The sequence below is a fragment of the Megachile rotundata genome, chromosome 12 (genome assembly GCF_050947335.1).
Source record: "Megachile rotundata isolate GNS110a chromosome 12, iyMegRotu1, whole genome shotgun sequence".
NCBI lineage: Eukaryota > Metazoa > Arthropoda > Insecta > Hymenoptera > Megachilidae > Megachile > Megachile rotundata.
The window spans coordinates 12,184,417-12,200,328 of NC_134994.1; the positions used below are offsets into that span (position 1 = coordinate 12,184,417).

At 34.6% G+C, this 15,912-nt stretch overlaps 1 protein-coding gene across 4 annotated transcripts in view; it reads left to right on the plus strand.

Moving 5' to 3' along the window:
• Positions 1–15,912, plus strand: part of UbcE2H (ubiquitin conjugating enzyme E2H) — a 54,853-nt gene that overhangs the window by 6,208 nt on the left and 32,733 nt on the right. For all 4 annotated transcript variants that reach the window (XR_013040082.1, XR_013040081.1, XR_013040083.1 and 1 more), the window contains exon 2: positions 7,015–7,091. Coding sequence is in view for 1 of the 4 variants with exons in the window: in XM_076537914.1 (XP_076394029.1) it covers positions 7,015–7,091 (77 nt within the window). In the remaining 3 variants the exon portion in view is untranslated. The remainder of the gene's footprint in view (positions 1–7,014; positions 7,092–15,912) is intronic.

A 15,912-nucleotide genomic window follows, 5' to 3' on the forward strand; every position in this document is an offset into this window, starting at 1 on the left:
AGGTTAATTTTGTGAGGTACGACGCACTAGGTGTGTCACTGGTTCTATCGGATTTGTGAGGTACGACGCATCATGTCTGTCATTGGTTCTATTAGAGTTGTGAGATGCGACGCACCATGTGTGTCATTAGTTCTACTTCATTTGTGAGGTACGACGCACCAGGTGTGTCACTGGTTCTATCAGATTTCTGAGGTACGACGCACCAGGTGTGTCACTGGTTCTATCGGACTTGTAAGGTGACGCACCAGGTGTGTCATTGTGTCATCTGTGAATAGAAACGCACCCGGTGCGTCATTGGTTTTATTAAATTTGGAAAGGGACATTCAATGTATTACTATCATACAGTTATTAAATATAATACACACACACTGAATAGTTTCTTGTACGAGATTAGTAGAGTGAGACGCACAGGGTGCGTCACTCCTTATATTGGATTAGCGGAGTAAAACATATATAGTATTTGATGATTCCAATAGGAATAGTACTTCAAGGTTACATTTAATGAATGGACACATCGTGTCTCATCGATGCACCAAAAAATGAGAATACAACATGTGTCATTATTGTATCGGATGATTAGCATACATGTCAATACTTCAAGGCTGCATTAAGTGACTGGTAGAACGCACATGGTGTGTCATTGCTGTACCACAAGATTAGAGTAGAATACATGATTTGTCATTATTATATCAGACGATTCAAATAGCATGTGTCATATCGACTGATTAGTATAGGACCCATATGGTGCGTTAAGGTTGATTGACGAATGTAGTAGTCGCATATGGTAAGCAGTTGTATCAAAAACTGAAGGTAGAACACATTTGGTGGATTATCAATATCAATGTAGGACGTATATGACGCGTCATTAATGCAGTATCATTAATGTAGGATACAGTGTGTCATTAATGTGAGACGCACGTGGTGTGTCATTCTATTATTGTTAAACTTCCAGACGCACATGGTGCGAAAAAAATTCGACAGAATTCCGCAATTCCTAAATCCCCAAATTCCAATATCGATTTCCAAATTCCCAAGTACCTAAATTACCAATAAAAATGTTCAAAAACCCCTGTACAATGCTTGATACGGAATATTATCACTATCACAGCTAAGGGGCCAATTAGCTCCCAACAAAAGCCCTAGTTACGGCAACGACGAGGACCACTAAACTCTCGAGTGCACACACGAAAATTTGCACGCGGCTGCGTCGCGTATATCCAAATAAACTGCACGTGCGAATCGATGTCGTATCTATCTGCGCAGATGGTACGATTGTTTAAAATATCCATCACGCTCCGCGCCCTTGGCAGTATTTTATTTTTGGAAAGCGTGCCTCTAAATGCCCTCTTATCTTCGATGTTCGATAAGTTCGAACATGGACACGTTTTCCTTCCACGCCAATTTTTTGTCGTTGCGTGCGAAAAGTCATAAATGTTCCGTCTGAAAAACTGTCCGAATATTTATTTCTTGACCGATATTTTTCGAACGTTTCACCGAATTCCCTTTCCGCCATTTTTCACCCCACTCCATGGTTCATATAATTCTAACGTTATTTTTGACTCGGCGCAAAAATACATAATACAAAAGCTCTATGCGTACAGAATTCTTTCATTCTCGTTATTTATTCGTGGCCTTGATACGTGGCGTTTGGAGCGTTGCGAACGGGACGAATTCGAGCGAATGTTTCGCGTGGAAACTAAACGTAACGAATCGTTAGTCTGATGAGGGACGCACATTGTATACAGCGCAGATAGTCCCGGTGTATTTTCTGACCGGCGTAAAAATTGCCAACGATAAGAACGGCACGAGGCGTTGGCTCTCCTCGTAATGTATGCGAAACGAGACACACACTGAAACCCACACCGATAGCGAAAGGTCTATGCAATCCTGGCCGTAAACAAGGTCAAGCATTGGACGCGAGATGAACCCGGCACCTCCTTGTTTTTCATTCTCCCGTTTGCCAACGTTGCGAAATAGGATCGCGTTTGACGCACCGTGTGCGTCAAAGTTGTGTCATCAACTTTCTTCTAATCGATGATTAGAATAATTACCTTGCACGATTTATCTAGATGGTCCATCTTTATAGATGAACTGTGTGCGTTTGCTTTCATCTGATAATGATGTAGCTTCTATTAATGCAAGAAACACGCAAGTATCACTCTGTCGCATAATGAATTGAATTTAATTTAAGTAAATTGTCGAAATACCACACAGTGTGGTTCACTCAAACAAGATTAGTGCGAGAGACTCAACTCTGCTCCCTCGACATTGTAAACAACAAGAAGTAAATGCTCTGTAACGGTTTCTCAGGATCCGCAATCGTTTCCATCCCTTTTCTAGTATATCTTTCGTATGCGAGTCTCTGGAAAATCTCGTTGGAATCGGGGTCATTCAATCCGTCCGACATAACCTATAAACTGGTTCGGTAAAACTCTTCAATTTTTCGATATTTCCATTCGAATACAGGGAGTGAGTATTTTAAATGTTTGTTTACAGAGCTCGGATACAATATCGATTCGTTGTATCGTGACGCTTCGATTTGTATTGTGTATTTGAAACTCTTCTATTTCAAACCTTTTCCCGCCAATATTTGAAGTGGGTTGTTGATATCGAATATATCAATTCGCTTGTTGAGAAATTTAACTGGGTTCTTGTTCAGAGATGAAAAATCGGTTTTTTCGTTGCAAATTTTTTTATTTAGAATGATATGCATTTCATCAAAACAATTTTGTCTGGGGTTGTAGGATTTTTATTATGTCGTTTAATATTTTTGTGTCTGTAGAATATGTACATGTTAATTATTAGTAGTATTGGTTATTCGTGATGTTAATTATTAGAAATGTTTTAAATTAGATTAATTTTTTTAAATTTCTGACTTCCCTCTAAATTTACAAATGTGCAAATTCAGAACTGAACATGCAAATTTGTAAATTCTGTACATTTGAGGTTTGACGTTCTTCAAATACGAACATTTTGAAATATATGAAGCTTGATGCAGTTATCCTAGTTCATAGATTTCGATTTATGCGTATCCAGCGCCATAATTGCGAGAATATACGTCAGAATCGAGTGCGTTCACGGTAGTCTGGTCTTTCCGTATAACAAAGCTCGAAGCAGCCCCAGGTGAGAGCTCCGTAACGTTCGCCTCGGTGTAACCGCTTGCCAAAACAAGAAAGTGGTTTACCGTACGTTGAATAACACATCGTCGTAATTTGATTTTCCTTTTCAACGATCGCGTGCTCTCTCACGGACCCGTTACCAGTCGATGGAAATTAAAAGCATACGATCCATATTTTACACGCTAAACAGCTTTTGAACTTTATTTATCTTGTGTGCTTCGGAAAAATCACTGTCGTTACTCTTTCGGTGTGAACCTTAGGGTGCGCGCAGAAGCAGTCTCTTTTCATATATAGCAAAGTTGTAAAATTTTTCTTGAAAAACACTTTTCTAATTTTTACATTAATTTTTTTAGGAGTTACAAATTTTTGATTTTCAAAGTTACTCATTTTTAAAATTATAAATTTACAAGTTTACTTTCCTAATTTAATTTATTAATTTAGTAAATTGTCAGTTAGGAAATTTTTCCAAATAATCTATACAGTAATGCATCAATTAAATTCGTCAGTTAAAAAAATATATAAATGCAGCAACTAATCAATTAACACTAAAATGACCGCTCCACAAGCTTCTTATTATAAGGAACACAATTTGCTAAAATACATTTCTTGAATTCAGAATTGATTTTCATCAAGATAAAGAATAAATGTACTAATTTATGTTTCGTCGTTTGTTTCTTTATTTTTAATTTGAAATTAAGTACACATATGCTGGTAGGTTCAGTGTTAAATTTGAAAATTCCTACCACCTGTTCTCGTAAACAGGCAGACAAAAAGGCGATAGGTAGATGGTCAATATATTATAATCCGTTTATTTTACGTCTCGTTTCCCGGATCGGTGTGATGGTAAAGCGCACGGCTCGCAAAATATTGTTTGTTGAACTTTCTCCAAAGTCAGCCGGTTAGTTCCGTTCTTCAGCATCGTGGCCGCGTTGCTTGTTTTCGAAGCCGGTTTCCGACCCCGATTCCTGCACGACAACCCCGCGAACTATTCAGTCGCGAATCGGGATCAATTTCACGTGAAAATTGCGGGCTAACGCGGTTCAACGACAGAACGACGCCGATGCTCGATGCGTGCTAATGAATGTCATTGAGTATCCGACTAAACAAGACGAGCAACAACGCAACGATTAAAATTAAACGTAGCTTGAAATTCGACGGCGCGTGCTAGATAATTTCAGAACCGCGAGCAACGTCGGTGTATTATTAAACGCGCTTGGAAACTTTTGTTTTGCTTCTTCCAGCGACTCTTTCGACGTTCCCGTTTTTATTCCACGATGAAACTGAATGTGCTTGAAAGAAATGGTTTCGTTCAACGTACGGAAAGGGTTGAGTCTCGTAAAACGTCCAATACCGTGTTCTCGAGAATCACTGAATACCGGGGTTTACGAGTTTAGGGTGGAAACTTCATCGATTTTAACTCTTTGGACAAGTTTATGGGCCGGGGATTTGGGAATCTGGGTTTGGCTAAGAGGGAAGTCGAGAATGATTTTGGAATTTTAGGATTTTAGAATTTGGGAAATTTGCAGATTTTGGAATTTTTGAAATTAGGAATTTTGGGAATTTTTAATGATAGGATTTGGGATTTGGGAATTGGAGAATTTTGGGATTTGAGAATTTGGAAATTTAGGAATTTTGCAACTTGGGAATTTTGGAATTTAGAGAATTGGGGAATTTTGAGAATTTTGAAATTTAGGAATTATGGAATTTGCTAATATTGGAATTTTGGAAATTTCGTAATTTGGAAATTTTGGAATTTGGAAATTTTGGAATTTGGAAATTTTGGAATTTGGAAATTTTGGAATTTGGAAATTTCGTAATTTGGAAATTTTGGAATTTGGAAATTTTGGAATTTGGAAGTTTTGGAATTTGGAAATTTCGTAATTTGGAAATTTTGGAATTTGGAAATTTTGGAATTTGGAAATTTCGTAATTTGGAAATTTTGGAATTTGAAAATTTCGTAATTTGGAAATTTTGGAATTTGGAAATTTTGGAATTTTGAAATTTTGAAATTTTGAAATTTTGGAATTTGGAAGTTTTGGAATTTGGAAATTTCGTAATTTGGAAATTTTGGAATTTGGAAATTTTGGAATTTGGAAATTTCGTAATTTGGAAATTTTGGAATTTGGAAATTTTGGAATTTGGAAATTTTGGAATTTGGAAATTTTGGAATTTGGAAATTTTGGAATTTGGGAATTTTGGAATTTGGGAATTATGGAATTTGGAAATTTTGGAATTTGGGAATTTTGGAATTTCAAAGTTTTGGAATTTGAGAATTATGGAATTTGGTAATTTTGGAATTTGAGAATTTTGGAATTTGGAAATTTTGGAATTTGGAAATTTTGGAATTGGGAAATTTTGGAATTGGGAAATTTTGGAATTTAAGAATTTTGGAATTTGTGATTTTTGAAAATTTAAACCTTGAGAATACAGGAACTTCAGAAATCGTCTTATCGTATTCAGAGAAACTATGATTTATTTCCACAGATCTAAAAGTACTTTGTAATGTGCACTCAGAGTGTGGAGATACATTAAAGACAAATTACATCGAAATTTCACGTTATTCTCTTGTACATTCAAGTGTCTTACACAGCTGAAGTAGATCGTTCATTTCTTTCTTTCTTTCTTTCTAAAAATCATTAAGAGTGGAAGTACTTGATAGGAGAAATTTAATAGGATGTGTGAACTTTTTTCTTAATTATCATTTGTAGAGTTATCGATATCAATTTAAGTTTTTTTAACATTTATATACTTTCATTGTACACTTATCTGTTTTTTAAAATATGTTGACGTTAAAGTATTATGTTGTGAGAGGTAGGGAGAAGATGTACTTGAATGCGGTGATATAACGCGAGGCATATTTTGAATTTTGGAATTTAGAAATTTGGAATTTGGAAATTTTGGAATTTGGGATTTGGAAATTTTGGAATTTGGGAATTTTGGAACTTAGGGGTTGAGGAATTGGGAATTTTAGAATTTGAGAAATTTGGGATTTGAGAATTTTGGAATTTGAGAGTTTTGGAACTTGAGAGTTTTGGAATTTCAGAGTTTTGGAATTTGAGAGTTTTGGAATTTGAAAGTTTTGGAATTTGAGGGATTTGGAATTTGAAAGATTTGGAATTTGAGTGTTGGAATTTGAGAATTTTAGAATTTGAGAAATTTGAGATTTGAGAATTTTGGAATTTGAGAGTTTTGGAACTTGAGAGTTTTGGAATTTGAGAGTTTTGGAATTTGAGAGTTTTGGAACTTGAGAGTTTTGGAACTTGAGAGTTTTGGAATTTGAGAATTTTGGAATTTGAGAGTTTTGGAATTTGAGAAATTTGGAATTTGGAATTTGGGAATTTAGTAATTTTGGAAATTCGGAACTCTAGGAATTTAGGAATTTAAAAAATTTGGAAATTTGGAGATTTTGGAACAATTTGGGAATTTTTGCAATTTTGGAACTTTCAAATTTGAGATCCCAAAAATTTCATTTTCCCAATTTTGAATTTCGAGAATTTGTAAATTTGAAAATTCGAACCATATAAAATAAAAAAATGTCCAAATATCGAAATCTCAAACGGCAATATATCGAACATCACCCTAATCCTCATCTGAACACCCTAATAACGTCACCATCCTATTAAGTGGCACAATTAATATTTGCACACGAATTTATCATGGAAAAAATTGTGATGTCAGGGTAGATTTTTGACAAGATATCCCTCGTTTGTACTAGTTTCCATATCGATTTCCTTCGGTTCATTGCACCGTTTTCTCGTCGACGCTAAATATTTGCGCCCCGTGTTTTCGCTTCTTATTTGAACGTCTCGCGTGGCTTTTTTTCAATTGTACGCGGCTCGATCCTCGTGTTCCCTTCAATATTCTTACAGATTCACCTTCCTTAACCGGCTCACAGAATAGAAAGCAAGCATGAGGTGACGATTCTAGGAGGATTAAACGAATTTTCCGTGAAATTCTACGGTCCAAGGGGCAGTAAGTACTAACTACACTTTTTGTATAATTCTTATATGTCTATTTCTTAGAGAAAGCAAGTCACATCTTAACTTTTTTAATTTATTCATTTATTTCTAAAAACAATTTTAGAATTTATTGCATTTGAACACATTGAAAAAATAATCTCAGTTTGTTCTAAAAAGTTCATTGTTCTGAGAAGTTCAATTTATTTTGATTTTATTAAAGTTTGTTCAAAGTTGTAGTAATAAGTATGTTTAAATTTAAATTTGCTATTTTTTTATTTTATTTTTTTAAGGTCAATTACTTTGGAAGATGCTGTTGAATTTATGATTTGTTGTTAGATTTTATGAGGGGTGCTGTTTAATTACAATTTTGTGTTTGTGGTTAGTTGGCAATCGAATCCTATTCCACATGCCAACTTGTCAGACGCGTGCACTACAAACTTTATACTTTTTCAACTTTGCAAGGTATAAACATTTTTTACAAAATTAAATTAAATTTAGTTTGATGACAAAATTAAATATAAGGGATGAAACTTGCTTTCTGATTAATTGTTGAAAGCGTTAGGTTGAGTGAAAAATTTCATTGCGAATATTCAACTATATTGCCATAAACAATTTTGTATATATAGCACAGTAAATATACTACAATTTTTGTTTTCAAAATAACCTAACTTTTCAGCACAACTTTCAACCCAATGCATTTGAATTTTAAGCACTGTAAGACACAGATTGTTATTTCTGTTTCGTATGCTTGTATCGAAACAGAAACCATAGTGTTGAATTAAAAAATGCAACAATCTCGAACAATGTAATATCTCCTTACGGGTATCGCGTTGCAAATATAAAAGACGATACGAAGAGTTTCTATCGCGCTTCCTTGTACACTTTATCACTTACCAGCCATTTTATGTAATGCTTACCTAACACGCTGTACAATCAAAGTGCCTCGTAAAACATTTCATTATAAACTGGTGATAATTTTCGGGAAAACAATGCTCGACGCCGAAAATAATTCTTAGATACTCAAGATACTAATTCAAGATAGATTTGGTTAATACTGGAGCAAAATTTATTTACAAATTTTTAGTAATGTGAATATTAGTGTACATTTGTGTCTGATGGGATCATCAGTCTATTGTTTAGCTTAGCTACTCTTATAATTTCAATAACGGCGATATAACGCGAGTCAACTTACTGACTACACGTCTGACTGTTTCAGAATAAAATATTTGACACACTGGTACGTTTAAGACCCCGCTAAAATATTTCCCCAAAATAAGCTACTTTAACTTTACAGAAAAAATTATAAATAATCTTTGAAAGTCGTTTCAACGTATTTCAGTAAATGCAAAAGTTGAATGCGAAAAGAAATTCAGAAAAAATTGAAAACCGTTTTTACGGAAAAATGCCAAACTTTTTTCGATTTTAATATAAAGAGCTGAAACTTTGGCTGAGGGCTCTCGAGATATAACAGTTTGAGCAAAAAAATAGTAAAAATACGAGGGTTTCAAAAAAGGTATTTATTCAGATTTTCAGGATGTAAAGTGGCTAAAATTGAAGCTAAATTGGCTGAGTTCGTTTCATACCGCAGTATGACCGTTAAGGGTTAACCATATCTCAAAGAACTTTCGTCAGACATTTGATCGATAGCGGTTTTTGTGTACGCGTGTCGATCAGCTGATCGGAGAGTAAATGCGCGTACTGTTATTGCTGTCAGCCATTTTGTATTCGAACTGTGTACAAAATGGTTGTGCATTTTTATCGAGTTTCAAACTTTAAATTAATGTAATATAAGTGTTATTTTGTGATACTTTTATGTCATCAAATTGTGGTGTACTTTACGGTTCAAGAAATTTATCATTACTTGTTGTAAGTAATAGGCAGCCATATTGTATTGGAAATATTAATATAATTTTTATGCAGTCATTTTTGTAGAGTTTCAAGCATTAAATTGGTATGATACAACTATAATTTTGTCACAATTTTATGTCATAAAATCAAGCTAGATTTTATAGTTTCTGAAATTTATTATTGTTTGTTATAAATAACAGTCAGCCATTTTGTATTTGAAATATTAACAAAATGTTTGTGTAGCCATTTTTATAAAGCTTCAAGCTTTAAATTGGTACAACGCAAGTATAATTTTGAGACAATTTTATGTCATGAAATTATATCAGACTTTGCAGATTCTCAAATTGAACATTGTTCATTATAAATGCCAGTCAGCCATTTTGTATTTAGAATATCAACAAAATGGCTGTGCAGCCATCTTCACGGAGCCTTAAACTTCAAACTGATATAACACAACCATTACTTTGCGACAATTTTATGTCATGAAATTATGTCAGACTTTGCAGATTCTCAAATCGAACATTGTTCATTATAAATGCCAGTCAGCCACTTTGTATTTAGAATATGTACAAAATGGCTGTACAGCCATCTTCATACGGCTTCAACCTTCAAACTGACATAATACAAACATTACTTTGCGACAATTTTATGTCATGAAATTATGTCAGACTTCTCACATTCTCAAATCGAACATTGTTTACTATAAACCTCGATCAGCCATCTTGTATCTGAAGTATAGCGGTTTCTGCACGCGTGTCGACCAGCTGATCGGAGGAAAGCGTAAATGCGCGTACCGTTATTGCAAAAGTGCATCCGACACGAGGTACATATGTACAAGACCTTGGAATCTGAAATGCTGGAAACATGGTGTGTATACGATGATCACGTGAAGCGATGATTCCTCTTCGCGACTCGTGTCCGTTCGTATATATCACGATAAATTATTCGCGAGTTCGCAGGGCAAGGTTACCAAGACCAGGAAGTAATGGATCAGGTTAACGGTGCACCGGTAACGAGGAAACTCGATAAAAGTTCCATTGATAAACGAGTTCCGAGCTAATCTAAATTTTGTGATGTGTGATTTTCGAATCGCTGGATCTGATGGACAGGTTTCGGACACGTTGATTATTTGATAAAAAGAGGAGATATGGAATTTGGAAAATTTGGGATTTGAGAATTTTGGGATTTGGGAATTTTGGAACTTAGGGGTTGAGGAATTGGGGAATTTTGGAATTTGAGAGTTTTAGAACTTGAGAGTTTTGGAACTTGAGAGTTTTGGAATTTGAGAGTGTTGAAATTTCAGAGTGTTGAAATTTCAGAGTTTTGGAATTTGAGAATTTTGGAATTTGAGAGTTTTGGAATTTGAGAAATTTGGAATTTGAGAGATTTGGAATTTGAGAGTTTTGGAATTTGAGAGTTTTGGAATTTGAGAGTGTTGGAATTTGAGAGTGTTGAAATTTCAGAGTTTTGGGATTTGAGAAATTTGGAATTTGAGAGTTTTGGAATTTGGGAGTATTGGAATTTGGGAGTGTTGGAATTTGAGAGATTTGGAATTTGAGAGTGTTGGATTTTGAGAGTGTTGGAATTTGAGAGTGTTGGAATTTGAGAGTGTTGAAATTTGAAAATTTTGGAATTTGAGAATTTTGGAATTTGAGAAATTTGGAATTTGAGAGTTTTGGAATTTGAGAGTGTTGGTATTTGAGAGTGTTGGAATTTGAGAGATTTGGAATTTGAGAGTGTTGGATTTTGAGAGTGTTGGAATTTGAGAGTGTTGGAATTTGAGAGTGTTGGAATTTGAAAATTTTGGAATTTGAGAATTTTGGAATTTGAGAAATTTGGAATTTGAGAGTTTTGGAATTTGAGAGTGTTGGTATTTGAGAGTGTTGGAATTTGAGAATTTTGGAATTTGGGAGTTCTGGAATTTTACAAAAGAAGAGCATAAAAATCTTCTCTCGAGACAATATTTAGTTACATCAAAGTTTGCATAAAAATTCACTAGTAATTTATCCTCCACGTACCCCATACTTCCGGTAGTACATTATTATTAACATAACCCAATAAATCATTACGTAATGTAACAAGACGCGAAGAACAATAAACAAGAATGTTGACGTGCACGTCACCGGATTTGTATTCACCGGTATTGATCCATCGAAGAAGAACGCTATTCTGGAATGTCGAGGCATAAAAGCGATGTTTTAAAATTAATTTTATTGCTTCTTCGCTTTTATTGCGTCCTTCGGAACAGTTACAGTTGGGTAAGCTGCTCGATTACTCTGACCGTGTGGTCGTTCGTGTGTTACAACAATTATCGTAAATGCGGCCCTCGATGCATTCTAATGCAAACAACTCTTTCTTGTATTCATACAAAGTCGCTTATTTTGTCGTTAATCGAATGCGTGTTCTCATCTGTAGATAGTCGAGAAATAATCGTGGATAACTTGTCAGAGTTTGCTAACGTGACTGCACAATATCGTTAATTACACTTGTAAATGAGTTTCACTTCTATCGTTTCACGATTACTGCACGTATTAGGTTTCTTGCGTATGGAACTTCGAATTTCGAAACGATTCCGTGCAATTCAATCGTACGAAATCGTATTTTATTTGGAGATTAAATTACTGAAAATGTGTGGACTTTGCATGAACTTTTCCATTGACAGAAAATAGTTTCAGCGATTCGTGAGATGAACTTTCTTATAATTAATCATTTTATATTATAATCAATAACGAAAGGTTTGAACAGTCATTTTAAGGGAACTTTAAGCTTTAAATTGATATAATTGAAGTTTCATTTTGTGGTGACTTTCTGTCATCAAATTGTGGTGCACTTTCTGCAGTTTCTGAATTTTATCATGACTTGTTATAAGTAGTAGGCAGCCATTTTGTATTGGAAATATGAGCAAAATTTTTGTGTAAACATTTTTATAGAGCTTCAAGCTTTAATTTGATATAATACAAGTATCATTTTGCGAAAATTTTATGTCATGAAATTATGTTAGACTTTATAGTTTCTGAAATATGTCATTGCTTGTTATAAGTAATAGTCAGCCATTTTGTATTCGATGTAATAACAAAATGTCTGTGCAGCCATTTTTATAGAGCTTCCAGCTTTAAATTGATGTAACACAAGCATCATTTTATGACAATTTTATGTCATCAAATTATTTTAGACTTTGGAGATTCTGAAATCGATCATTGTAGACTCTAAATGTCAGTCAGCCATTTTGTATTCGAAATATGAACAAAATGGTTGTACAGCCATTTTGATCTATCTTCAAGCTTTAAATTAATACAACACAAGTATAATTTTGTGACAATTTTATGTCATGAAATTATGTTAGACTTAACAGATGCTGAAATCGATTATTGTTGGCCATAAATTACAGTCAGCCATCTTGTGTTTGAAATACGAACAAAATGGCCGTACACCCTTCTCCATTGAACTTCAATTTTCCACCTAATATAACATAAGTACCACTTTATGATACTTTTAAGTCATCAAATTTTGTCTTAATCATTAGAATTTCATTGTGTAACATAATAATTAACCATGAATGTTTCTGTTACGTAAATTCATCAGCGACCTCAGTGGTTAATTAGAAACGTTACAGAAACAGAAAAAACTGGTCTGATTATATTTTTCTCGCGTGACACATCACCTGTTTGTTCATTGGTATTTCAAATTAATTTATTGCTCTCGTTCCACTTCGTCGATTTTGTTCCCCATTTTTCTGTACGAATCGATCGCACATCAGCAATAAAAAGTTCGTACAAATCTCGATTATTGGTTGCTTGTTTTAAAACTTGTCAATTTCTTTGTTGTAGCTTTTGATGCAGAACTCGTTGATAAAGAACGACTCGTCTTGTTCTCGTTTCAAAATTTTCATTTTCTTTTTCCAAAATGTCAAAGATCTAAAAAATACATCAATTTTTTAGTTCGATAGATTCATTCTATAGTTATATAAATAAATTCTAAAAGTCACTTTGCAAACTGTCTGACAATCCAAATCCCAAAATTCCAAAACCTCGAACACCGATAAAAAGTACCTCCATAAAAAAATCCCGTCAACGTATCAGATTAATCGACTAAAAGTTCCAATAGCCCACCCGACTCGGATTTCTAACGAAAAATAATTTTTCACGTTATATCGGCTTAACTTTCGACATATTTTTCCCTCTCTTTTTTTTCGACCGAAGCTTCTTCGCAATCTCAGCGTTGCTATAACCATGAACTCTTCGTGCACGTAGTTTTACAGGTACGTCGGTAGTTTCAGCAAGTTTTCACGGTATTTCAAAGTGAACAACGGACCGTTTCGTGGCATGCCGTTGTTAAGGCCAATCCGTTTTTTCCAGATAAATCGATGTACCATTGCGAACGCGCTAAAATAAATTACAACAAGGGAGCAGAGAATGGCGCCGACGATAAGAGTCGTTCAGTTTAGCCGCATCTCCTCGGTGCTTGCCCCTTTTATTTATACTCGATCAACTAACAAAATTGCGTAACCTGTATTACGAACACGTGAACTATCCATCAATTTTTTTTTATTTCTATCGATCGACTTTTTTATTCGTGTTACATTGTAAACTAAATTTCTGTGCCGTTTCGTGCGAGGACAAAGGTTCTACTTTACTTCTTTTGGAGCACGTTTTTTAGGGAATGTGGAACTTTTTGTGCAGTGGTGCTCTTATTGGGGAATGTATTTGGGGTTATTTTGGACATTTGAGAAGGTTGGGAATTTGAGAGGTTTGGAATTTGAGAGGTTTGGAATTTGAGAGATTTGGAATTTGAGAGTGTTGGAATTTAAGAGATTTGGAATTTGAGAGTTTTGGAATTTGAGAATTTTGGAATTTGAGAGATTTGGAATTTGAGAGATTTGGAATTTGAGAGATTTGGAATTTGAGAGGTTTGGAATTTGAGAGATTTGAAATTTGAGAGTGTTGGAATTTGAGAGATTTGGAATTTGAGAGTTTTGGAATTTGAGAGTGTTGGAATTTGAGAATTTTGGAATTTGAGAATTTTGGAATTTGAGAGTTTTGGAATTTGAGAGTTTTGGAATTTGAGAGTTTTGGAATTTGAGAAATTTGGAATTTGAGAGATTTGGAATTTGAGAGATTTGGAATTTGAGAGTGTTGGAATTTGAGAGATTTGGAATTTGAGAGTTTTGAAATTTGAGAGGTTTGGAATTTGAGAGGTTTGGAATTTGAGAGGTTTGGAATTTGAGAGTTTTGGAATTTGAGAGATTTGGAATTTGAGAGTTTTGGAATTTGAGAAATTTGGAATTTGAGAGTGTTGGAATTTGAGAGTGTTGGAATTTGAGAGATTTGGAATTTGAGAGTTTTGGAATTTGAGAAATTTGGAATTTGAGAAATTTGGAATTTGAGAGTGTTGGAATTTAAGAGATTTGGAATTTGAGAGTTTTGGAATTTGAGAGTGTTGGAATTTGAGAGATTTGGAATTTGAGAGTTTTGGAATTTGAGAGTTTTGGAATTTGAGAGTTTTGGAATTTGAGAATATTAAATTTTAATACCTTTCTAAAGCAGTTATCCTATAATTTATGAATCCACTCCCACATTATAATACTTCCTAATACAACCACTCGTTATATTGCCACATAACACCCTCCATCTCCCCACATTACACCAGCACTTCCAAGCTCACCTAAAACGACTCTCAATGATGCGAAAGCATTGCTTGTACATTTGTACCTTGTCCCGTATCATATAGATGTTCCATATATACATGAAAATGGATTTGACCAGCAAGCACGGTTACAAGTAGGAATTTCCTCGCTAATGACGCTCGACAGTTCTAAATTGAGACGTTAAACATCTTCGTAGCTCACTGGTTTCTCGGACATGCTTTTCGCCAGACTCTTGCTTTGTGCAACGTTGGATAGAAGACGCGTTGTTGGTAGGAGGATCCAAAAGGATCCACAGAACCGTGGCCAAGGTACGGGTTTATTGTTGTTCTTCGTCGTAAGGTCTTCGTTGTTTATTCTGTGGTTGGTATTCGAATGATTCAGACCGAACAAATAGTGGAAACTAACCGAATTCACGAAAATAGATTAAATATCTTTTCTGATGTTCACAGTTCTTCGCGGTCACTATTACGACTGTCATCGATCAATCACTTTTTTATTTTAAAAACTGTTTTCGAATCTAGGGATTTTTAGAAATGGCAAATTTAGGAATTTTTTGAATTTGGGGATTTTTGGAATTTTGGGATTGTTGGAATCTGGGGATTTTTAGAATTTGGGAATTTTTGGAATCTGGGGTTTGTTGGAATTTGGGGATTTTTAGAATTTGGGAATTTTTGGGATCTGGGGATTGTTGGAATTTGGGGATTTTTGGAATCTAGCGATTTTTGGAATCTGAGGATTGTTGGAATTTTGGGGATTTTTAGAATTTGGGAATTTTTGGAATCTGGGGTTTGTTTGAATTTGGGGATTTTTAGAATTTGGGAATTTTTGGGATCTGGGGATTGTTGGAATTTGGGGATTTTTGGAATCTAGCGATTTTTGGAATCTGAGGATTGTTGGAATTTTGGGATTTTTGGAATTTGAGGACTTTTGGATGGGGATTTTTGGAATTTGGGGATTTTTAGAATCTAGCGATTTTTGGAATCTGAGGATTGTTGGAATTTTGGGATTTTTGGAATTTGAGGATTTTTGAATGGGGATTTTTGGAATTTGGGAATTTTCGGAATCTGGGGATTTCTGGAATTTAGGTATTTTTGGGATCTGAGGATTTTTGGAATATGAGAATTTTTTGGATCTTGGTATTTTTGAAATCTGAAGATTGGGATCTTTGAATTGTTGAAATCTGGGGATTTTTGCAATCTTAGAATTTTTGAAATCTGTGGATTTTTGGAATTTGAGAATTTAGAATTTGATGATTAATTTGGAAATTTCGAAATTTGTAATATAGTGACCTGATAGATTCAAACTGCAACGCAAATTGCACAAGAAACGTCATGCAACTGCA